Raw genomic sequence first — 26,151 nt, 5'->3', positions numbered from 1 at the left:
GGACAAGTCCTCTCTGTAAGGCTACCCCTTCATGGATGATTTTTAGCATCTCAGTCATACTACGGAAATCGCTAGTAATTCATTTCTAAGCGTAGCAATCGATAAAACTTTGATTAAACAGACGGAGCAAATGGCCTCCTTGTAGCAAGTTGTATGTAGGAGAGATCTATTACCCTCAACTGGAACCATTTGTGATCATAGTTCTAGTTAGTCTGGTTGAAAAAAGACACAAAGTCCATCCAGTTCAGCTAATGGAAGGGGGGAAAAAAAATCATTGCTAATATCATGGCTACCAAGTGCTACTTGCGTAGCTCATTTTATAGAGACATTTGTTTTGTTTTTTTACAGCTGGTTCACATGTTTGCATTATTCCATTTTTTAAATGCATTGCACTAAGGCTGCCCATAGACAGTTAATTTTCATTTCATCGGCCAGCAGTGATCAGCGGTGTGCCATTGTATTCTGATAGTGGGGCGACTCCGCTGTCAGAATACACTGATCAGCTAGCGCAGCTGATTCGCTGAACCAGAGGGAAGCCATGGGTTGCTGAAAGACTTTGCAATCCATTTATAGAAGGGTCTTGGCGGGTAGAAGCAAGTTGTTCTAGCGTTCAGTTTCATGAAACATTCTGTTATACAGAGCACTTCATTATAGTATTATAGACGCTGTAGGAAAGCCAACAGAAGCTTACGGTTTGTGCCAGGGCTCCTATGTACTTCCTTTTCTATACTGGCACTCATTGTCCTATAAAATCACAATCTGCATTGCACAGGATACACATGCCATATTAAAAGCTATCCATATTAACAAAAATATTACTTAAAATATCCTTTGAAATTATTTCTGTGTGATGTTTAACATATTTTTATGAAATCGATCATGATTATTAACCTTTTCATATTCTATTTCCAGGGTATTGTAGTGACTCCGCTGCTGCTACTTCTGTTTGTGAGTATCCTTCTTCCTTTTAACTTCTTCACTAATTAATATATAGAGTACATATATAAAGATAAAAAACTTCAAAGCAATGTATCCTAAATTGTAGAATTTACAGAGGCCTGGAAATAGACCTTTTCTACTTTACTGGTGTCGAGCTTTGGCTCTTGTATTTGAAGTCTTCGTGATATGTGGAACTTCCACAGATGGGAAAAACCAAACACCAACGTGTGTCCACTATTTGAAATACAGGGCAACTAGAAGTAAATATTTTGCAAAGCAAACATAGGGTTTTGAGTGCTCATGCACACAGGACATTTTTACAGCTGCTTTTACCAGCGCCAAACTATTTTTTTTTTTTTTGCAGCTTAAAAACGTTATTCTATCCCCCCCCCCCCCCCAAAATCTATACCAGACCCTTATCTAAGCATGCAGCCTGGCAGGTCAAGAAGTAGGGGGAGGGGGGGAACGAGCTCTGCGCCCCCCCCCCACATCCCGAAGCACCTTGTCCCTATGTTGATGGAGTTTATTATTGTTGCAGTTGAGCCATTGGGTTTCCCATTTTCTCTCCTTCATTAAAGTGTTATTAAACCCAGGACCCTGCATTCACTATATCTGCGAGACAAAACCGGAAAAAATTCCCAGCTCAATTCACCAACCAGTTTGCTTACCAACCGAATTAACCTGTTTTATTACCAGCCAAATGAACCTAACAGTATGCGTTAAAAGCAGGGGTTTAGTTAGCACACATTTGCAAACACATGTGTAAGCTGAAGGGCCACTTCACTGCACCCTGTATTACCTGCAGTCCTAACTCCTGTAAATGTATGAGAGTCTCAGTCACATGCACTCTAATGTCTACTTCCAGGCTCACCTGCCCCTTATCTATCCATTAGAGTGCATGTGCTTCCATTGTGGAGACTCTCATACATTTACAGGAGTTAGGACTGCAAGTAATACAGGGTGCCGTGAAGTGGCCCTACAGCTTACACATGGGTTTGCAAATGTGTGCTAACGAAACCCCTGTTTTTAACGCATACTGTTAGGTTAATTTGGCTGGTAATAAAACTGGTTGGTGAATTGAGCTGGGAATTTTTTCTGTTTTTGTCTCACATGCATTGCCCTTCCATGTGCTCTTTGCTATGAAGGTTATAGGTGGGGGCAGGGGCCATTTTGTTTGTTTGTTATTTACTATATCTGGTCTCCCACAGAACATGGAAATGCAATTATTTTAGTAAATATAAACTGCTTAATAACTTTTCTCATCAGCAGTATTTAGCAGTCTTATGACTTATATCAGTGTCTGGTAAAGCTTGTAGGGAGAATTTTCATTCTCCTCTGCCTGTCCTATGAGACTACAGGACCCCTGACCCCCTGCCTGGTCAGTGCTTATTGGCCCTGTGCTCATTAAATGCACCCTCCCAAGGAAAAAAAAAAACCTCTCTAGCAATACACACCAAACTGAGCATGTGCAGCTTGTCCCCAAGGCTCTGTTCTATCAGGAGATGGTTTGGGGACTGTGGAAGGAAGGAAGGATCTGTGCATACAGGATCAATCAGCCTTTTTCCACAATGTGGAGGATTAACCCCTTAGGTTCCACAGTGCGTATAACATGCATGCATTACCGCAAATACAGACTGATTTTACTGTTGTTGGCTTAGTAACAATTTTAAGTTTCTAAGGTGCTCCTTTTTAACGAAGTAATTGTTGTAAATAGATTATTGCAGGGTAAAGTCCTTATTGCATATACCAATTGTTCTTGTATTTTTTATTTGTTTAAAACCAGTGGTGTACATTTCGAGTTCTGTTTTAGAATACAGGAAAGAACGCGGACAACAAAAGTGAGCTTCATAGATTATTAAAGAACTCCTGAAACTTTTCCTTGTCAGATCAGAATAATGCCAACAGCAGGTTATGCTTTAAATTATAAAAGACATTTCTTTAAAACCAAGCTTCTGCCTTTTGTGGAAGGCTGTAGAACTTGTGTTTACATCTTATCTGCTGTATCTGTGATTAATTTTTGTTAAGACAGTCACACCAACTAATACAGGTTTGCCGCAGAAAAGTCATTAGACAAGAAGTAACAACTCCTTCACCAAATGATTATTTATTTATTACAGGTACTTGCAGGTGCATCTCATAAAATTAGATTATCATCAAAAAAAATGTATTTCAGTAATTCAATTCAAAAAGTGAAACTCATGTTTTATATAGATGCATTACACACAGAGTGATATATTTCAAGCATTTCTTTCTTTTAATTTTGATGATTATGGCTTACAGCTAGTGAAAACCCAAAATTCAGCATCTCAGAAAATGAGAATATTACATAAGACCAATATAAAAAGGATTTTTATTACAAAAATGTTGGCTTACTAAAAAGTATGTCCATGTACAGTATAGTATGCATTAGGGATGCACCGAAATGAAAATTCTGGGCCGAAACCGAAAATGCAGGATGCCCTTGGCCAAAAACCGAAACCGAAAATTACTTTTTTCCCCCAAATAATTTTAAAATAGATAGAACAGGGGCATACACCAAAAACAGGCAGGCGTACACTTGTAGCTGCCACCCTGCCACAGTATAGTGGTTAATTTAATTACCAATGGTATTTGTATTATGCAGCATGAGGGGGTTAATGTATTGCCACTGCTGGTCACTGCTGCATTAGTGACCGACCAGTGGCAGTTAATTAATCCCTTTGTACTGCATTAGTGCAACCAGTGTTAATTAACAGTGACACTGGTTGCACTAATGCAGTACAAAGGGATTAATTAACTGCCACTGGTCGGTCACTAATTCATCAGTGACCAGCAGTGGCAATATATTAACCCCCTCATGCTGCATAATACTAATACCATTGGTAAGCTCGCCTCAGCGCCCCCCCCCCCCCTGCCCATGCCTGACAGGGAAGTGAAGCGCTCACATAGTTACAAATATTAGCGGCCACTCGCCCGCCCGCCCGGTGTGTTCATTCATGCCCAGATCGCAGTAGTAGTGACATCACCGGGAGGCGGGCCGCCGGCCAGAGGCGGGTTTTTTGAAACCTGCGCTGCGCCCGCGGTGGCCATCTTTAGTATCGGCATATTTAACCCATTTTCGGCCGAAATGGAATAAGCCCATTTTCGGCCGAAAATTTCGGTGCATCACTAGTATGCACTCAATACTTGGCCAGGCTCCTTTTACATGAATTACTGCATCAATGCGGTGTGGCATAGAGGCGATCAGCCTGTGGCACTGCTGAGGTGTTATGGGAGCCCAGGTTTTTTTTTTTATAGTGGCTTTCAGCTCATCTGCATTGTTGGGTCTGGTGCCTCTCATCTTCCTATTGACAATACCCCACAGATTCTCTAAGGGGTTTAGGTCAGGCTAGTTTGCTGGACAATCACGCACAGTGATACCATGATCATTAAACCAGGTATTGGTACTTTTGGCAGTGTGGGCAAGTGGGAAATTCCTGCTGGAAGATGAAACTCGCATCTTCATAAAGTTGGCCAGCAGGGGGAAGCAGGAAGTGCTCTAGAATTTCATGGTAGAGGGCTGGGCTGTGTTTGGACTTGATAAAACACAGTGGAACAGCAGCAGATGACATGGCTCCCCAAATCATCACTGACTGTGGAAACTTCACACTGGACCTCATACAACTTGGATTCTGTGCCTCTCCACTCCTCAGACTCTGGGACCTTGATTTCCAATTGAAATGCAACATTTTCTACAGTCTGTGATGATTTGGGGAGCCATGTCATCAGCTGGTGTTTGGACTTGATAAAACGCAGTGGATAAACACCAGCAGATGACATGGCTCCCCAAATCATCACAGACTGTGGAAAATGTTGCATTTCAATTGGAAATCAAGGTCCTAGAGTCTGGAGGAAGAGTGAAGAGGCACAGAATCCAAGTTGTATGAGGTCCAGAGTGAAGTTTGCACAGTCAGTGATGATTTGGGGAGACATGTCATCTGCTGGTGTTGGTTCACTGTGTTTTATCAAGTCCAAAGTGAGCGCAGCCCTCTACCAGGAAATTCTAGAGCACTTCATGCTTCCCTCTGCTGACCAGCTTTATGGAGATGTGTAGGCCGTGCAACCTGTGTAGGCCACGCGTGCCTACACAGGTTGAACTGGATGGACTATTGTCTTTATTCAACCTCAACTACTATGTAACTATGAAACTATGAGATGCTGATATAATTTTTCAGCGGAACTTCCCACCTGCCCACACTGCCTAAAGTACCAATACCTGGTTTAATGATCATGGTATCACTGTGCTTGATTGGCCAGCAAACTCGCCTAGCCATGCAAAAGGAGCCCCGACCAATATTGAGTGTATACTATATTGTACATGGACATACTTTTCAGTAAGCCAACATTTCTGTATTAAAAATTCTTTGTTTTTTTTTTTGTTTTTTTAATTGATCTCATGTAATATTCTAATTTTCTGAGATACTGAATTTGGATTTTTCACTAGCTGTAAGCCATAATCATGAAAACTAAATGAAAGAAAGAAATGATTGAAATATCACTCTGTGTAACACATCTGTATACAATTTTATGAGTTCCACTTTTGGAATTGAATTACTGAAATAAATTATCTTTTCTCTGTCGCTCATTGACAGACGTAGTCCTCCTTGATTAATATCAACTCGGGTTATACTGCCCTCTACAGGAGTAGGACTAGACAGGAAAGAAAACGTTCTGGCCACACCTTAGGGGCAGTCCCAGAGGGTATATCCTCTCACTTCCTGCTACAGCAAATCAGTTTTTTTCTGTCTAGTTAGGAGTAAGGACCTAGATTCCTTGCTAGGATCTTCGGTCCTGGCAGGATTTTTTTAGAAATACTTTTTTAGACAGCTTTTTTTCTCCAGTGTTCCTGTGAGATCTTCAAGCAAGTACGCTGAAACTGGGCAACGGGCTGGATGTTGAGATCCAGTGGTCACCCCAGTTCAGCCTACGAGCGCGTGCAGGCTATAGCTCCGCGCTGGGTCGGCCGCGACATAGTCCCACTGGACGGGGACTGACCCTGCGAGTTAAACGTCTCGCCTGGACGCCAATGACCAACAGAGTCACGGCGTCCGTATTGGTCGACAGCCCCCCCACCCCGGTGGAGAGGGGTTCTGTCAGGAGTTGGCGCCCGCCTGGTTCCGGTATGGTGAGTAGAATGTTCCCCCTCTCCCCCTGTCGGGTTTGTTGGTGGACGCGGGCCCCTCTCTGGGATGGTCGGACACTCGTTTTTCTGGGTCTCCCCTCTATCCTACAACAGGTCACAGATCCCCCAATTTGAGTGTGATTTTTGTGAATAGAAACCAGGAGGCTTGGTTTGGGAGCTGACTATCTAAAGTCACTATATGACTGTAAGGGTGACTGAAGTCAGTGGCAGACTACTAAAAGGCATTACTATTGAGGTATAGAGGTATCCTACCTGTCTAGTGTGTACACAGGCCGATGCCTATGCCTGAGTATTGCAGCCACAGATCGCTATCCCTCCAGAAAGCCGGTCACTTCCACAGGCCGCACAGCCTCCCGCAGGCCGAGGACACCTCCCGCAGGCCGAGGCACTTCCGCAGGCCACACAGGCCGAATGCACACATCCCGCAGGCCGCTGCTAGCTTGCAAGCCGCCGCTATCCTATACAGACCGCCGCCATTGTTTCTTGCAGATCGCACAAGGCCGCCATATTTGCATAGCCTCGTGTCTCCAGCATGGGGGCGGCCATGTTTGAGGTGACCAAACACCTCGTGGAGTAATTGGGAGGCGCCGGAAGGCGTGTAAAGGGGCGGAGCTGCCTCCTTGGCCCAGGGAAAGCAAGCCAAAGACTTCCTGTCTGTAACAGACAGTGCTGGAAGCAAGTTGATAAGAAACTTCTGTGCATCAGGTGAGCCTTGGGGTGTCTCTCTCTCTCTCTCTCTCTCTCTCTCTTTCTGAGGGGTCCAAGCAGGTAGACTGAGGGGCGCTATTGCGCTGGGGGACTAAGTTTAAAAAAAAATATTTTTTTTTTTTCTTGCAATTAATTTTTTTGTGTTTGCTGGCAAATGTCTTGTTACATGAACCCTGCCACACATGTATCCCCACCTGATCCCCTCGGGGTGGCCGCAGGACCCTCCAGTACCCCATTTGTGATGATGCATTATCAGCAGTTTTGGAGTCTTTGGTATCCCGGGTGGAGGTAGCTTGTCAGGGACGGGGGTCAAGAAGAGCGACCCCCGCCTACCCCTATGTCATCTGATACTTCAGATACGGATTCTGAGCTGGTCATTGCAGCCCCTTTTCTGGGGTTGTTGTCTCAGGTACGGTCTCCTCAGACAGTAAGGAGGACGCTTCTGCCTCCGCCATAGCACAAGAAGCGTTGGTGGAAGCACTAGTTGTGTCTGTCCGGGAAACCTTAAATCTTGAGGTTACACCGGCAGAGGTAGCGGAGACTCATATTCCTTTTTTGGTACTAGCAAGCCTACCAAAATGATGAAGGGTTTCCCTTGCTCAAATGGGGTCGTCCGTAAACGAGCCCCTGCTATTTCCAAACGCATTGCTAGGCGCTATCAGTTTGAGGAATCCCTCATTACAAAGATGGACGGTACCACCAATAGTGGACTCACCGATTTCCAGACTAAATAAAGCCACTGTTATCCCGTTGGATTGACAGAATGGGCCCCACCCATCTCTAGGGTGGGGGGACGTCTTCACCGGTTTCCGGATCCAGGGCTTTCCAGAATCCCAGATAAAGGGGTTCGCAAGGTCATATGGTCGGGATACAAGATCGAGTTTCGATCACTTCCACCGGTGCGATTCTTCCCTTCCAATATTCGACATCCCCGGGTCGCTTAAAAAGCTTTGCGGGGGACAGCTTGATGCAACAAGCAGTGGTAGTTCCCATTCCTTGGAGGAGTTCTAGTCGAACCTGTTCACGATGCCCAGGAAAAAGGGCTAGGTGCGTCCAATTCTGGTCTTGGAAGAGATGGAGTCCATCCATACAGTGGTGGCCTCCCTGCATCAGGGGGATTTCCTGGCGTCCATAGACATTTAGGATGCCTATCCTCATATCCCCATCTTCGCAGGACATCAGCGTTTTCGTTGCTTTTCCCAAAGATCATCCCTGGTTCCCACCAGGAGACTGAACTATCTGGGCCTAATTTTGGATACATCCTTGGCAAGAGTGTTTCTCCATGCGGAGAAACTCCAGAAGATTCAGTCAAAGATTCGGATGGTGCTGTCCGTCAACTGGCTGGGATTGATGGTCGCCTCTTTAAAGGCAGTACCGTTTGCCCAGAATTCTCCAAAGAGGAGATTCTTCTCATATGGAATCGGAATCCCGATTCCCTGGACAATCGGATCCGATTGAGCGAGCGGACCAGGGAGGCTCTGCTCTGGTGGCCTCGGTCTCCGATGCTCAGCCAGGGGAAGTCCTTTCTTCTGATAAATTCCAGGTTACCGATAAATGTGTTGGAACTGAGAGCGATCAGACTTTGTCTGATTTACTGGACCGAGCAGCTCCAGGGCAGCCCGGTTCGGATCCAATCGGACTATGCCTCGGTCATGACTTATGTCGATCACCAAGGGGCACCAAGAGTGCCCTGGCGGCCATAGAAGTGGCCAACATTCCTATTGGGGGAACAGTTGTTCCAGTTCTCTCTGCGATATTTATCACGGGGGTGGACAGGCAGATTATTTCAGCCGTCAGATTCTGGATCAAGAGGAATAGTCTCTTCATCCAGAGGTATTTCACCAGCTGTCCCTTCATTGGGGCACCCCGGAGATGGATCTGTTGGCAGGTTGGCTCAACAGGGCTCGCGCCCGCGATCCTCTAGCGGACGCAGCAGACGCGCTGAGCGCCCCGTAGGGGAAGTATCAGCTACTGTATGTCTTCCCCCTTCTCAAGTTACTGCTGAGATTTCTCCGCAGGATAGAGGTGGAGAGAACTCCAGTTATCCCGGTAATTCCGGGCTAGCCTCGTCAAGCCGGGTACGCCAACTTGGGCAAGACTAGTCGCGGACGCTCCTTGGAGACTTCTTCTCAGGGAGGATCTGCGGTCTCAAGGACCGATCTTCCATCGTGCTTTACAGTCGCTGGCTTTAACGGCCTGGCCATTGAGACCCAGGTACTGAAGGACAAGGAATTGTCAGCTTCAGTTATTCCTACTCTAATTAAAGCAAGAAAAGCGACTTCCAGCAAAGTCTATTATCGCACATGGAAGGCTTATATTGCGTGGTGTGAATTGTAGGAGTTTTCCCCCACGTACCTATTCGGTGACCCGAATCTTGTTTTTTTCTGCAAAAGGGGGTTGAGCAGAAACTATCCTTGAGCACTATCAAGGGTCAGGTTTCAGCGTTAGCAATCTTCTTCCAGAAGCCTCTGGCTACTCATTCCTTGGTGCGGAATTTCATCCAGGAGGTGCGGCACTTGGCTCCGCCAGTGCGTGCGCCCTTACCGCCCTGGGATCTTAATTTGGTGTTGTCGGTTCTTCAGAAACCTCCCTTTGAAAATATCAGGGAGATTCCCTTGCTTACATTATCCCAGAAGGTGGCCTTCTTGGTGGCTATCACTTCTGGACGCAGGGTGTCAGAACTGGCTGCATTATTGTGTCATTCCCCATATCTGGGGATTCATAGGGATAAGGTAGTTCTTCATCCGAAGTCATCTTTTTTTCCTAAGGTGGTTTTCAGACTTTCATCTGAATGAAGATATTGTGCTACCTTCCTTGTGTCCTAAGCCTGGTGCGGGCAATCAGGGTATACCTGAAGACTACGGAATCGTTCCGTAAGACGGATTCACTTTTTGTGATCACTGATGGCCCCAGAAAGGGGTGGCCTGCATCTGCCGCGACTATCTCCAGATGGATTAGACAGACGGTGGTACAGGCTTTTTCTATTAAGGGTCGGAATCCTCCGTTCCCTGTTAAGGCGCACTCCACTCGAGCGCTCAGTACTTCCTGGGCCTACCGCCATCAGGCGTCAGTGGTCCAGGTGTGCAAGGCGGCTACCTGGTAGTCGGTGCATACCTTTACAAAATTTTATAAAGTTGATGTGATGGCATCGGCGGATGCCTCATTTGGCCGCAAGGTTTTGCAGACCGCAATTTGAGGAGACCGGTGGTCTACCTCGAGGGTTTTTTTCCGTTGGAATTTCTGTTGAGTCTCATCTTTTGATTGATGAGCCTTTTAAACTTCTAGTTGGCACCGGTTGGGCCTTCTAGATTGGATTTTGATTTCCATTTTCTCACCCCTCATTTGTGGCACTGCTTTGGGACGTCCCGAGTTGATATTAATCAAGGAGGACTACGTCTGTCAATGAGCGACAGAGAAAAATTGATTTTTGTAAAATCTTACCGTAAAATCCTTTTCTCTTAAGCTCATTGACAGACGTAGTACCCGCCCCTCTGTTTTTGAGTTGGGTTGGGTTAAATTTTCTAAACACTGCTTTGTGACATAACTGATTTGCTGTAGCAGGAAGTGAGAGGATATACCCTCTGGGACTGCCCCTAAGGTGTGGCCAGAACGTTTTCTTTCCTGTCTAGTCCTACTCCTGTAGAGGGCAGTATAACCCGAGTTGATATTAATCAAGGAGGACTACGTCTGTCAATGAGCTTAAGAGAAAAGGATTTTACGGTAAGATTTTACAAAAATCCATTTTTTGATGATATTCTAATTTTAATGAGATGCACCTGTATATGGCGCTGTCAACTTACGCAACGCATTACACACACACACACACATATATATATATATATATATATATATATATATACATACATACATGCCTTCAAGGATCTTACAGTCTAGATCCCTAACCCACTTTTATACTTACACATACTAGGCAGATTTAGACAGGATCCAATTAACCTACCAGCATGTCTTTAGAGTGTGGGAGGAAACCGTAGTGCCCAGAGGAAAACCCACACAGGCACAAGGAGAACATGTAAACATGAGGTTTTGGGGGGTTTGGGATTCGAACCAACGACCCCCAGTGCTGCTAGACTAAAGCGATAACCACTTAGCCACTGTGCTTCCCAAACATTGTACTTATGGACTTGTATAACCAAAACCTTTTTTAATAAGGTAAAGAAGAGTTAAAACACCCTCCCTCTATGTGCCATTGGGGGACATTTCCCTTCATTTCCTTTCCCAAAAATGCAACACGAAGTAAGAGGAGGGGAAGTAGTGAGGGGAATTTCTGTCTTACACAGTTATCACCAGGACAGAAGTCCCAGTTAGAGCATTTCTTCTGCGTACTATTGCAATGATTTTGGATTTCCCCGCATTTCCTTTCCCAGTTTCAATGGCCACCAGAACGAATTGGGGTTGAGTGTCCCCAATGGGGACATATACAGCAGTAAAAACTTGACAGAGGGTCTAACCTTTCCCCACTGTATCCAAATTTAAAAAAAAGGTTTGGCCTAGATATACACTTCCTACCTTTTTTTTGACACCAAAGTATATCATACATCAACAGCAGCAGAAGGTTTTACACACAATAAGTGTAAATCTAACAAGCCAACCCCTGTGAACTCCCACCATGTATCCCGAGCCCCATGCTTCCATCTGTGTACCTGGGACCTGCATAATGGGTGCTGCCGAGTAGAGGGGAAGGAGACCAACGAACGTCTGTTTGCTGATCCCACCTACCTAGTAAGAGCCCAGAAGTGACATGTATTACCTCACTTCCAAGTTTAATTGTCACGGGATAGAAATATGGTAACCAGCTAATGCTGATTTAGCATGAAGGTCCATACTGCTGGACTGTCAACCTTACTCAGAATAAGCACATATGAATGTTAGGTGTCCCAACACTTTAAATTATTACTGTATATACTCGAGTATAAGCCGAGTTTTTCAGCACATTTGTGCTGAAAACGCCCCCCTCGGCTTATACTGGAGTAAAAAAAAAAAATGGTCCCGGCTGGCCCAACGTACTCCTAAGGCACCTTAGATATAAAAATGGCGCCACCCGGCGCCAACATGTCACCGCGCATGCGCCGCCGCCGCTCGGGAAAGGCTGTACACGTTTGGTTATTCCCGAAGAAAGCTGAATGTATACAAGCTTTCCCGAGCAGCGGCGGAGCATGCGCAATGACGTGTTGGCGCCGCCATTTTTAAATCTAAGGCACCTCAGGAACAGGTAAGTGAGACTCCTCCACAGCCGCACTACCTGCCATTATGCGGGGCTGTGGGCATACTACAAGAGATGCAGTGCTGCGGGCATGGTACACATGTACCATGCCCGCAGCACTGCATCTCCTATAGTATGTCTTCAGCCCCGCATTCTCTTGTACTATGCCCGCAGCCCAGCATTCTCCTATACCATTACCATGCTCACAGCCCTGCATTCTCCTGTACCATTACCATGCCCGCAGCCCAGCATTCTCCTGTACCATGCCCACAGCCCTGCATTCTCCTGTACCTTGCCCGCAGCCCCTGTTTTGGGTCTCGTGGTGGTCCAGTAGCATTTCCCACCCTAGGCTTATACTCGAGTCAATCATTTTTCCCATTTTTTTGTGGTAAAATTAGGGGCCTCGGCTTATATTCGGGTTGGCTTATACTCGAGGATATACGTTATGTTTTTTTCTAGGTCACTGTAAGAATCGGCAGGCTTGAACTGCCATATAAGTTGGAAGTAAATAAAAATATTTAAAGAAAAAATATTTTCAAAATCCCACAATGTCCATCAAAATTGGTTAATAGCAATAGGCATAGATGATGGGGGAATCCCAAACTGCACTAAGCTGGCATTATTATCTCTTGATATAATTTTTTTTATTCTTTACCATTATTGTTGTAATATTTATTGTATGCATTATGAAGCAGAGCATCCAAACAAACATTTATTCAACTAAATTTGCAAATGACATTATGACTTTAAGCAAGTTGGTTTGTTAATTATTAACATACATTTCTTTTGTATCTTTTTCTTTAATATTATTGTGCTAGTGTGAAATTATGCCTAATTGACCTTTGTTGTTATGCAACAAGAATTCAGCTGCACACAACCAAGCCTCTTGGGGTTGAATAATTGTAAGATGTCTCATTTTGCTTGATTAAGCCATAATATGTCCTCCTCCATGGTTTACCAGCTTTGGTACCATATGTATTATTTATACGAAGATGCATGTTTAGACGCAAGTTAAGCTAAAAGTGTGAAACAGAGTACACATCATGATGACAGGATGAAAGCTGTTTTTACATTTGTTATGTGCAACATATCTACAGTCTTGTAGTACCTTTTGAATGCACCCAATGTGTCTCAAATCCACAGAACTATGATAAACAAATGATGTTTACAGCAGCGATTTAAGAATTTCAGAATTAGAAGATTTGCAATGTTAAAGGGAAGATTTAGAAATGTTTATAGTGGGGGGCGTGGCCGGATGTGAGCGAGGGTAGACGTGCCGGACCGGAGCTCTCTGTTAATCCTGCAACTTACCTCCGTTTTCGGTGTGCGGTGGGGCTACTCTCCTATACCATCTTGTGGGGGAAGCTCTCAGGTCTCCAGCGATGCCATCCTCGACTCCAAAACCCGCCCGGCAGCCGCCACAGGACCAGCGCCAGACCCGCTCCGTCAAGAGCCAGGGCTCAGGCTCCGCCTCCGCCATCTTGGCGCCAACGTCTTCACGGGGGAGCGGGAGTACGGGTGCAGGCATGGAGTCTCAGAAGCCTACGGACCCCGTGCTCCCCGGCACTTCTCAGGGACGGGCTCAGGAGGTGGCTGCGGACCAGCGGGCGATCACGGCCCCCATCCTGGAAGCCATAGATGCTTGCAAAGCGGCGCTGATGGTGCGCATAGATCACCTGGCATCGGAGTGCACGCTCATCCGCCATGACCTGGACAAATTCAGGGGGAGACTCACTGCTGCAGAGGATCGCATCTCGGAGGTGGAGGACAGCTCACACTCCCATGGCACTCAGCTGGCTGAACTCCAGAATATTGTGAAATCCTTGCAACACCGAGCTGACGATGCGGAGGATAGACAGCGCCGGAATAATGTAAGAGTGGTGGGGCTTCCTGAGGGGCTGGAGGGGAAAAAGCCTGCTACATTCGCGGAGCAGTTCTTCAAACAACTGCTCTCTCTGGAGAATTTACCCCCCACATATGTGGTGGAGAGGGCTCATAGAGTGCCAACTGGGGCCAGGCCCCCTGGAGCCCCCCCCCCGTCCGTTCCTGGTGAAGTTCCTCAATTACAGGGACAGAGACATGCTCCTCTCGGAGGCGCGGAAACACCCTGAACTTCGCTTTGAGAATGCACGTGTCATGCTATTCCCCGATTTTCTCAGCGGAGACGCAACGCCGCAGGCGTTCCTTTACGGATGTCAGGAAGCGCCTAAGGGCCAAGGAACTTATCTATAGTATGCAATATCCTAGCAGGCTCAGAGTGCAGTACAAGGGCTCGGTGAAATTCTTTGACACTCCTCAAGAGGCTTCGGACTGGCTGGATGGCGTGTGATGAGTCCTGATTGCCAGTGCTCTCGGCTAGCTACCCTTTGGCTGTGGTCCGTTTTTTCCTTTTTACTTTTTTATGTTTTTGTTTTCCTGCTGTACGCTAACTTCTCCTGTCATACCATTTCCTCTGGATGTCCACGGCTTGTTGGTGTGGGAATGTCTACTTTTGGGGTTCCTTATCCTGCTACCTGGAGACTGGTTATTGGAGGAGGGGGGTGTCGTGGCGCCCTCCCTGCACACCGGGTGATCCGGTCTCAGAGACTCCAGCGGAACTGTAAGAACATCTTCTATACCGGACTGTTGCTCACATTGGAGAACTGACGTGCGTCACTGTTTCTTTTTTTTTTGGGCAGTTTGGGATTGAAGCCGCATACCAGACTACGTTTTTCATGTTTTGGGAAAGCTTGTTTTTGTTCAACTTTCCCTTTTTCTTTGTTTGTTGGGGGGGCTGTTCTGGTATAATGGCATGGGGAGTTCTGCACCAGCACCTGTTTTTGTTTGCTCATGTATATTTTGAGGGGGTAATCTATGGGTCCCTTTTTTTTTTCATCCTGCCCCTAGCCCCTACCCGGGCTCTGTGTAATTTTTTTCTCGATTCCCATGGCTGACAATATAAAACTTCTCTCATGGAATGTGAGGGGCCTGAACAATAAGTTCAAACGTGCCAGTGTCTTTCAGTATTTAAAGCTCATTAAGCCACATGTCATCCTCCTGCAGGAGACCCACCTTGATGGGAACTTGATTTTGGCTCTCCGTAGGCCGTGGATACAAAGGGCATTTCATGCCACGTACTCAACCTATGCTAGAGGGGTCTCCATCCTCATTAGTAAATCTATCCCATGTTCGATCCAGCGGGTGATCTCCGATCCAGGGGGCAGATACGTGGCTGTGCTTTTAGATATGTACTCTGTTACTATGCTGTTGGTCGCTGTTTATGTGCCTTCTCCTTTTCAGATACAACTGCTATATGATTTAACTGATAAGTTGGCTGAATATATGCATTTACCTGTACTGTTCATGGGTGACTTTAATGCCATCCTGGATGCTACCTTGGATACTTCCAACCCCAATAGACCGCCCTCGGTGGATCTGCTCACCTGGGCTTCCACGGTGGGCTTGACTGAACTTTGGAGATGGAAGCATCCGCTCTTGAGGGAATACTCTCACCTGTCCACTGCTCATCGTTCCTCTGCTCGCATTGATCTGGCGTTTGGTACTGCCAGGATGCAATCCCTTTTGACTGCCTCGGAATACAGGGCCGGGGGAGTGTCTGATCACAACCCGCTACTCTTGACAGTGAACCTCCAATTGGGGGCTGGAGTGCGGGGTTGGCGCCTGGCTGCGGGCTGGCTCCAACAGGATCAGGTCGCTTCCCACCTTGAAAAGTCGATCCAGTCATATTGGCCAGAAAATGTGGACTCAGCTGATCAGGGAGTGGTGTGGGAGGCATTTAAGTCAGTGGCGAGGGGAGAGTGTATATCGGCCATTAAATCCGCTAGGAAGGATCACAATGAAGAGGTGAGGATGTTACAAGAGGGGGAGCGGAGATGTGCGGAGGAGAACGCGGCCTTGCCGTCTGATTCCAGCTATGCTGCATTGCTGGAGGCGAGACGCCTTCTCTCTCTTCACGTCTCTGATCTTGCTCATACAGAAGCTAACAATCTACGGGCTTCTATATTCGCACAGGGCGATAGGAATGGCAAGTTCCTGGCACTGCTGGTGGCTGACCAGCAGCCGCCAGTTAATATCCCGCTTATCAGGGCCGCTGGGGGTGTGCTCAAGTCGGATCCTCGTGATATTTTGGAGACATTTACTGACTATTTTGAGGCCCTATACGCCCCACTACCGGATAGTGACTCTATGCACGCGGATGCCCTCCTGGAGGGAGTTGACTTACCATCCTTGTCGGCGGAGGATAGCGCCCTCATGGATGCTCCGATAACGACTTTAGAGGTGGCGAGAGCCATTGCGGCCTTCCCACCACATAAGGCCCCGGGTCCTGACGGTTTCCCTGCTGACTTTTACAAACAATATTCCGAACATTTAGCGCCTAGAATTAGCTCTCTGTTGCAGCACTGTTTGGAGATGGAGGCACTTCCTCCCTCCATGATGGATGCCTATATGGTGCTGCTTCAGAAACCGGGTAAGGACCCCCTGGACTGCTCCTCGTATCGCCCTATCGCCCTTTTAAATATGGACCTTAAAATCCTGACGAAGGTCCTGGCCACTCGTTTGGCTGGGGTTATTCACTCATTGATAGACCCGGATCAAACGGGCTTTATGCCGGGTAAATCTGTGGACACTAACATTCGGCGATTGTTCACCCATCTTCAAATTCCTGGGGAGGTGTCGGGGCAGCGGGTGGTGGTCTCAATCGACTTTGAGAAGGCCTTTGATTCAGTCGACTGGGCCTTTATGCACAAGACGCTGGATCGTATGGGGTTCGGACCCAAATTTAAGACCTGGATCCGACTCCTTTACGCAAGCCCTAGAACAGCCATACGGTTGGGCTATCTCACTTCCCCATATTTCCGGGTGGGGAGGGGGACGAGGCAGGGGTGTCCCCTCTCCCCGTTCCTGTTTGCCCTTACCCTTGAACCCATCGCGACCGCACTGCGCAGCTCCCCGGCCGTAGGGTCGATTAAAGTCGGCTCAATTAAAGAATGTCTGGCGTTATATGCCGATGACATGCTGTTGTTCCTGGAAGACCCGGGTCCCTCCTTGAGAGCGGCCCTGTCCATCCTGAACGATTTTGGCAGGTGCTCAGGGCTTCGTGTTAACTGGAGTAAGTCCTCCATTTTGCCTCTCGATGACGGTGCTCGACCTGCTGCGGCTGGGGACCTGCCTCTTCGCTGGGTGGATAGCTTCACCTACTTGGGGATCAAGATAACTAGGCGTCCCCAGGATTATTTCTCGTTGAATCTGGCCCCTCTATTGCCTAAACTCCAACAAAATATCCAAGCTTGGAAGCGTCTGCAACTTTCATTATTAGGTCGTATTAGTGTCCTTAAGATGAAATTTCTGCCTGTAGTCTTATATTTCCTCCGCAATTCTCCGCTATGGGTACCACTGACCTTTTTCCGGAAATTGGACAGCCTCGTCTGTTCATTCCTCTGGTCGCCCGGGGTTCCCAGGATTGGCCTTCGGGCCCTCCAGGAACCGTGGGGTAATGGAGGCCTGGCACTGCCCGATTGGCGCAAGTATTATTTGGCAGGACAGATGGTGTTTGCGCGGCGCTGGCTGCGGGCGGACGGGGAGGATTCGGCAACTATCTTGGAGGCGGCCCACCTGGGCTCCTTCGAAACCCTTAGGTTGGCGCTGTTTAGGGGTCTGGGCTCAGATCTCCCTCTAACGCTCTCCATGAGAGCGACTGTTAGGGCTTGGGCCCAGTCATTGAAATTGACATGCCCCAGTTATGTTGGATCTTCCCCTTCCGAGCCGTTGTGGATGAACCCTACCTTTCCCCATTTTCGTCACTTACCTGATTTGATGTTGTGGGCGACGCGGGGTATAAAAACCTTGGGTGATATAACAGTGGCGGGGGCTCTCTTGCCGTTTGACCGTTTGCGGGAGAAATTCGACCTACCTAGTGGCTTTATATTCAGATACCTCCAATTGCGTCATGCCTTTCAGGCCCAATTTGCCTCATCCTCTGTAGAGCTGTCTCCTTCGGACTTAGAATGCGTGTTGACCTGTGATACCACACTCAAAACTCTCTCCACTGTGTACAAGGATATGTTCCGACTTACACCCCCTGGCATAGTTAGATGTAGGGAAAAATGGACGGCTGAGGTGCCGGACCTACAGGGGGAGGACTGGGATGATGTATGGACGGAGCCTTTCAAATATTTAGTAGCTGCTAGGGACAAGCTAATTCAATTTAAATTCCTCCACAGGATTTACTATACTCCGGCCCGTCTAGCCAGAATATTCCCGACTTCGTCTGCGGAGTGTTGGCGTTGCTCCGCTTCCCCCGCAGATGCAACTCACATTTTTTGGGGCTGTGGCCAAATTCAGCAGTTTTGGACTGCAGTGACGTCCTGTCTCGCCGAGGTGCTGCTGACCCCGATTCCGCGAACCCAGAGGGTCTGTTTGCTGGGTTTGGTGGAGGAGGTGGTCCCCTCGGTGGCACACAGGACTTTGCTGAGCATTCTTCTGTTCTATGCCAAAAAGGCTATTTTACTACATTGGAAGAAGGTTTCCCCGCCATCCTTACTGTTCTGGAAAGGCCTAGTGAATGCAATGCTACCCCTCTACAAAGCCACCTATGTCTCACGAGGTTGCCCGAAAAAATTTGACAAGGTTTGGAGGGCGTGGGTGGACTCCTCAGACACTGTGGGCTGAACTGTATATTGTGTAATTTGTTATGATGCTGGTAGATTGAACGCTCTATAGAAGTGTACTTATGTTATCTTGTATCCTAGCTGTGTAGTCCTGCAAGTACAGCCAGATACTGGGTCTCTTTAATGTTGAATTGACATGTTTTGATCCCGGGTAGGGGGGTGATATGATGTGTTGTTTATGAGGAGGGACCGAAGGTTGTTTACTCCGGAGGCCGGTGGTAGGTCGTGCTATCCTCGGACGGTGGCCTGCACTGACCCCCTGCAATCGTTGCTCCTGGTCTTCTCAGGGTGCTGGTGGTCGTTTTTGGGCTGATGGTTGTTGTTGGGTTATTGTATGTCTTTTTTTTTGGCTGCTGTGTATGTCTGTTTGTGTTACTCTGTTCTTTCTTTAAAAATCAATAAAAAGAATTTTTCAAAAAAAAAGAAATGTTTATAGTGGCTAAGCAATATCCTGAAACTTTTTACATTTTGTCTGGAATTCCCCCGAAAAAAAGCAGCGCATTTCCTGGTATGTGAGGATGCCTAGGCATTCTTCTGTCTGCATTCTCATAGTTTTATATCTGCAGTATAAGATTAGGGCACTGCTGCTTTTGACTGATAGTCTCAGGAGATTTGGAGATATCATTAGTGTGCTGCTGTTTGTTGTTTTTACTGGAGGCTCTGACATGAGGAAGCAAAATCCCTGACTCTACCAAGATGGCCGCCTCCACACAGAGAGACTGTGCAGAACAAGGCATGGTAAATCAGTAGTAAGGAAAGATAAGCGGCAAGGAGACCACGGGTAAAACTGGTGACTGGTCCTTTTGCCTTCCACCTGCCTTTTTTGGGCACAACTTCCAGAGTTTCGCTCCTCTTTAAAGCATATATCTGGGCACAAACAAAATATAAATTTCATTTCTACAGTATGTGCACATTCCCCTTGTTTTATCTATTAAAAAACAAATGCTGCAAATGTAGAAAACTACCTGTTGATTCTGCCAGTATACCAGTGAGCTGTTTTGTTTTAATTTGCCAAGAATATACACTTTGGCCTCCACCATTAGTGATAGGTCCCTATACTAGTGGATTTAGTTTGTATGATCTGTAAATAGTACAGAGAGGAACACTTGATACTCCTATATTATTCCCCAGCATCCATACCAGCAGGAGATAGTTGGTGATGTGTGGCAAGGCGATAATGTTATCTCAACTGCTACTGTTCAGGACCTAACAACAAGCTTCTCATCTAGCTTCATAGCAGGATAGTCCTAAGATCATGTTAAAATTTAAAGTGGTCTGGTAGAGTATTTTGTGTAATTTTAAATCCACGAAAAATAAATGATATTAGGAATTATATCCTGGCCTGGAAATTACCTCCTGCTGGAATTTGGTTTCATTTTAATATATAGTAACGAGGCAGAGGGATCACTGAGGAGCTTTTTTAGCAGATCTCCCCATCTCCGTCTCCAGGAGAAATATCAGAAGCTAATAAAATTTACAGAAATGATATAGCATTTTCTATATATAGCTGTAAAAGTGATCTCAAAGTGATATAAAAAAACTTTTTCTTTAACTGAGGGCAACTATATTTGCTTATTACATGCTCAGATTCTCCTTCCTGCTATACAATGTTTGCTTTTCTGCTCATTTTGACAATGCGTGTTGACGCATTGTGAAAATGCGTGTTGACGGCCTCACTGCAAAAAAATGCACTTTTTATATAGTTATATATTTTTCTTCAGCAGTTGTTGTGCATTTAGGTAAATCAATTGCAGTGCATAATATACCATGATAAAACTGCCATAATTCCTGCGGACTTCGAGGATGTGTTCTTTTTCTGTGCCATGAACGGTTACCACCCCTCCAGTGGCAAGGCTACATAGGAGAAGTTCTGGTCCTGTAAAGATCCCAGGCAATGTGCAATAATTTTGAAGGTCTATGATTATCTGCAATCTGGTGAGTGGGGAACCTTGAGGGGCACCATATCACTCTGCAAGCACCTTAATTATTTGGCACCTTGGCACTTTAATTGGATCACTATAAGGACTCTTTTCAAGCACGGAATATTTATTTGGACTATTTATAACCACCTTTTTGTTTATTGTGCACTATTATATATATTTATTTGTTATTGCTCAGATATTTTTAAGCACTTAGCACTTTTTTACATTTGATCATACAGTGTGCACTTTATAAAATATTGATTATTGTATTTATATCACAGCACTTAACACTTTATTTGAGCTAGCGCTGCATAAATTTGTTTTTATCATATTTTCCTAAGACTTTCTTAGTGTCTGCAGCAGCTGCCCATTATTGCATTCATTCTTATTTAAATTTTCACGTTGTGTAGCGCGGGTTTAATTTTTGTTTTTCGCATAATATACCATGTCTCTAGCAGCTTATCTTCAGTCCTCCAAATTTAATGGAATAACAAAAAAAATATAAAGGGTATGCAAGAATGGGAAAATCACATCAAATTTAAAACCAAAACCTTTTATATTATTCATACAGTACATGACACATGCTGAGTATACATTTACTCTGGGTTATAGGTCTGTACCTTCACTCCCCTTCCCTAAGTGTCTCCCCCTATAACCCTAACCTACTCCGTAAGTCCTTTGTTTTTTGCTAGTGTCCTAAGGTAATTGGCTTCTTCCCCCCTCATGGAGAAATCACTCCAAGCTTTACTAGTTTTTTATTTTACTTAAGATTCTTCATGCAACTCTTCAATGTACTCTCGACTGTCTGTTTCTAATACAACAGAACAATGCATCTGGATCTGATCAACCTTTCTGAAACCTTGGGAACCGTAACTTGACCCCATGCTGCGGGGCCACCATGCAATTCTGCCTAGGGGATTGATTCCTGGGCGATCACTTCGGCATTTCGTGCAATGAGTATAGTTAGTTGCAGGAGGGTATACAAGTCCAGGGACATGGTCCATCTCTGAGACACAGGCCCTGAAGACCTGGGACATGGACAGGTAATCTTAAAAATAATGGTGTGCTGTTCCTAAACAATTATGATAAATTCTGACAGAAATTAAAAATAATCAGCTGAATCAAAAAGTGCAAATGAATAAACTTATGCAGGTGCATGCATATATCAGACTAAAATAAATGTGAACCACAAGGTGCATAAATCAAATATACCGTACACACATATACTACAATAATATAAACTCATGCATAGATAAGGGTCTCTGTGCATAGTATGAAAAAATCATATATTAAGTCCACAAATTCGTGCACATCTCAAGTGGGATTCTCCAACCCCAGTAGACGACCGTTGTGTGGAAACGCGTCGGACCGGAGACCACGTATGACGTCAGGACTAGTAAGATGGATGACACCGCTGCTAGAGATAATTATTCATGCTTTAATCTTTTAACCTCTTTTAACTTATATTGCTTTTAATAAATTTTTTTGGCTGATTTACACTATGAGGCTTCTCCCTGTTTCATATATGATCTCTGAATATATGGATCCTATCCCTAAAGATTTTGGAGATTTAGCTTTTGAATTATCTGCATCTGTGGTCGCTCCCTCCTAAGCGGCTTTGATCTCTGTAATAGGGATCCATTGTGTTTGGTAAGAGGCCAATTTATCTGGTTGAAGGAGCACCTTTTTCAATCTCAGAGCACTGGTGAACACGGAGCGGAACACTTAATTTCTCTGTCGCTCATTGACAGACGTAGTCTTCTTGATTCACATCAATTGGGTTATGTTGTCTCCGCAGGAGTAGGACTAGGCAGAAAGAAAAAACGTTCTGGCTCCACCCTAGGGGCAGTCCCAGAGGGTATATCCTCCCTCTCTCTGCTACAAGGAATCAGTTTTTTTCTGTCTAGTCAGGAGTAAGGACCTAAGTTCCTTGCTGGGATCTTTTGGTCCTGGCAAGATTTTTTTCTAGAAAAAAAATTTTTTTTAGGTAGTTTTCTCCAGTGTTTTTTCCTGTGAGATCTTCAAGCAATTATGCCGGATCTGGGCGACACTAGTGGTCACCCCAGCCGGCCTACGAGCGCGCGCAGACCATTGCATCGCGCTTGGTCGGCCGCGACACATTCAAGTAAGTATGGGGGGCCGGGCGACGGGCTGGATGTTGAGATCCAGTGGTCACCCCGGTTTCTGCCTACGAGCGCGTGCAGACCAGAGCTCCGCGCTGGGTCGGCCGCGACGGAGTCCCATTGGAGGGACTGACCTTGCGAGTTAAAAGTCTCGCTTGGACGCCAGGAACCAGAGAATCGAGGCGTCCGGAGTGGTCAACAACCCCCCACCCCGGTGGAGAGGGTATTGTGAAGAGAGGGTGCCTGTCGGTTGGTATGGTGAGTAAATGTTTCCTTTTTTCCTCGTTATGAGGCAGTGTGGATATGGGCCCCTCCATACATGGTCAGTATCTATCTGACACTAAAAGTCCCCCTTGTAAATACAATGGACTTGGTTTGGGAGCTAACACTCTACCCAGCAGACTGCAGTATTGCAGTAGACATAGGAGGCATAATCCTACCTTAATTGTAGTGGACCTCCTGCAGATCGATAAACCGCCATCAGCATGATATACAGGTGGATGTGCTGGGAAAACGAGACTTCGGCAATCCGCCGCCATTTTGCTGTAGACCAGGTACATGTATGTCCGCAGGTCACGTCGGCCGCCATTTTTTTGGAGTCGATTGTCTCCTGTATGGGGGCGGCCATGTTTGAAGAGCCCAGCTAACCTCGAGGAGAGCTGGGAACGCCGGAAGGCGTACACAGGGGGCGGAGCCACTTCCTTCTACCCGGGAAAACGAACACAGCTCTTTCCAGTCTGTAAGAGACAAACGCTGACTGCAGTTGGTAGGAAACTTCTCTGCATCGGGTGGTGAGCCTTGAGGGTCCCTCTCTCTCTCTGTGGGGATCAAGAAGCAGGTACTCTGAGGGGCGCTATTGCGCTAGGGGGATACACATAAAAAAAAAAAAAAAAAAGTTTTTTTTCAGGCAGAGGTGTCCTGAGTTAACATGGACCCTGCCACTCATGTATCTCCACCGGATCCCCTCGAGGTGTCTGCAGGATCCTCCAGCACCCCACTGACGATTGAATCATTGTCAGCTATTATGGAAAATTTTGTGTCCCGGGTGGAAGTGGCTTGTCAGGGACAGGGCGCAAGAAAGCGACCCCCGCCTAACCCCATATTATCTGAAACTTCGGATTCAGAATCTGAGCCTATTTCTGCAGTTGCAGGTACCTCATCTGGGATTGGTGTCTCGGGTACTGTCTCTTCAGACAGTGAGGAGGATGTTTCGGCATCAGCCATAGCCCGAGAGGAAGCGTTGGTAAACGCACTCATTTTATCTGTTCAAGAAACCTTAAGATTACAGGGTACTCCGTCGGAAATAGCTGAAACTGAAATCCCCTTTGGGACTAAAAAACGCATCAAAGTGGCGAAGGTTTTTCCATTGCCCAAATGTTTTGGCAATCCAATCAAAGAAGAATGGAGTTTGCCAAAACGCACTTCTGCTATTTCTAAACGCATTAACAGGCGTTATCCGTTTGAGGAAACCCTCATTAAGAAATGGACAGAACCACCTGTGGTGGATCCACCAATTGCTAGATTGAATAAAGCCACGGTTATTCCTTTAGAAGACGCTCCATCTTTTAAAGATCCGGTGGATCGCAAGATAGAAGCTGTCTCGCACCATGTTTTCCTTGATTGGATCAGTTTTCAGACCAATAATTGCTATTGGGCTGGTTTCGCAGACTGTAACTGAATGGACCAAGTGGTTACGCCGGGACTTAGAAGAGGTCCCTCAGGCGGTATCAGATTTGTTGGAACAGATGATACAGGGGTTACAGTTTGTGTGTGATGCGGCGTTAGACGCCACTCCACTATTGGCGCGAGCCTCAGTTTCAGCAGTGGTTCTCAGGCGTACACTGTGGCTAAAAGGTTGGTTAGCCGACCAAGGTTCCAAAAAAGCATTGGCTAATATCCCCTTTTCAGGAGAGCGTTTATTTGGAGCCAACTTAGATGAGATCATTAAGGATCTCACGGGAGGAAAGAGCCCCTTTTTACCGCAAAATGCTAAGGGTAAAGGACCTCGTCAAAGACGAGGGCCTTCTTTCTCTGCTCACAAAAAAAGGTTTTCGCCCCGCGGGTGAAAAAATTAAGTCCTCCAAAGCTCCTTCAGGAGGCTTCAGGGGACGTTGGTCGGGCAAGCAAAGGCCCGCCCCCTCCAGACCTGAAGATAAGTCTACCAAAGCCTGAAGGTGCGCCCCCACCCATAACTGGGGTGGGGGGACGTCTTCGCCGGTTCCCGGATCCATGGCTTTCCAGAATCCCGGACAAGTGGGTTTGCGAAATCATAAGGTCAGGGTACAAGATCGAGTTTCGATCTCTCCCACCAGCGCGATTCTTCCCTTCCAATATCCGACTATCCCCGGATCGTTTAGAAGATCTGCGGAGAGCAGTCACGGATTTACTACAACAAGGAGTAGTAGTCCACATTCCTTGGACAGAACGTTTTCAGGGGTTTCATTCAAACCTATTTACAATACCCAGGAAAGAGGGCAAAGTACGTCCAATTCTGGACTTAAGGGCACTCAATTCCTTTCTCAACATAAGAAAATTCAAGATCGAATCCATTCGCACAGTAGCAGCCTTCCTGCATTCAGGGGATGTCCTAGCGTCCATAGACATCAAGGACGCCTATCTTCACATTCCCATTTTCGCAGGACATCAGCGGTTTCTACGTTTTTCCGTAGAAGAGAACCACTATCAGTTTGTGGCGTTACCTTTCGGTCTCGCCACGGCTCCTCGGGTCTTCACGAAGGTGTTGGCCCCAATGTTGGCACTACTGCGCCAAAGAGGCATATCGATTCTAGGTTACCTAGACGATCTCCTGCTTCATGCAGAGTCTCCACAGACCCTGCTACAAAACATAGAAATTACTATAATTTCTTTACAGGAATTCGGGTGGCTGGTGAACCAGCAAAAGTCTTTTCTGGTTCCCACCCAGAGGCTCGAATATCTGGGTCTAATTCTAGACACAGTCAGGACAAGAGTTTTCCTTCCGGTAGGGAAACTCCGGAAGATTCAATCAGCAGTCCAGTTGTTACTATCCAACAGCTGGTCTTCCCTTCGGACTTGCATGAGGGTTCTGGGGTTGATGGTGGCTTCCTTCGAAGCAGTCCCATTTGCCCAGTCCCATACCCGAATTCTTCAGCAAGAGATTCTTCTCAGATGGAATCGGAATCCGGAGTCCCTGGACTATCGGATCCAATTGAGCAAACAGACCAGAGAGTCTCTGGTCTGGTGGCTTCGGTCTCCGATGCTCAGCCAGGGAAAGTCATTTCTGCCAATATATTGGACGATAGTGACCACGGATGCCAGCCTATCCGGATGGGGAGGAATTCTCGGTCAGTTATCCGTTCAGGGACTTTGGTCCCCGGAAGAATCCAGGTTACCGATAAATGTATTGGAACTGAGAACGATCAGACTTTGT

At 46.4% G+C, this 26,151-nt stretch overlaps 1 protein-coding gene across 1 annotated transcript in view; it reads left to right on the top strand.

Moving 5' to 3' along the window:
* Positions 1–26,151, top strand: part of SLC10A7 (solute carrier family 10 member 7) — a 345,341-nt gene that overhangs the window by 241,270 nt on the left and 77,920 nt on the right. Inside the window, exon 6 of the mRNA XM_082258940.1 lies at positions 913–948. Within this exon, the coding sequence (XP_082115066.1) occupies positions 913–948 (36 nt within the window). The remainder of the gene's footprint in view (positions 1–912; positions 949–26,151) is intronic.

This window comes from Pelophylax lessonae, assembly GCF_965119305.1.
Source record: "Pelophylax lessonae genome assembly, chromosome: 1".
Taxonomy (NCBI): domain Eukaryota; kingdom Metazoa; phylum Chordata; class Amphibia; order Anura; family Ranidae; genus Pelophylax; species Pelophylax lessonae.
The sequence above is the reverse complement of the archived record's forward strand: the minus strand, read 5'-3'. Positions and strand labels throughout refer to the sequence as shown.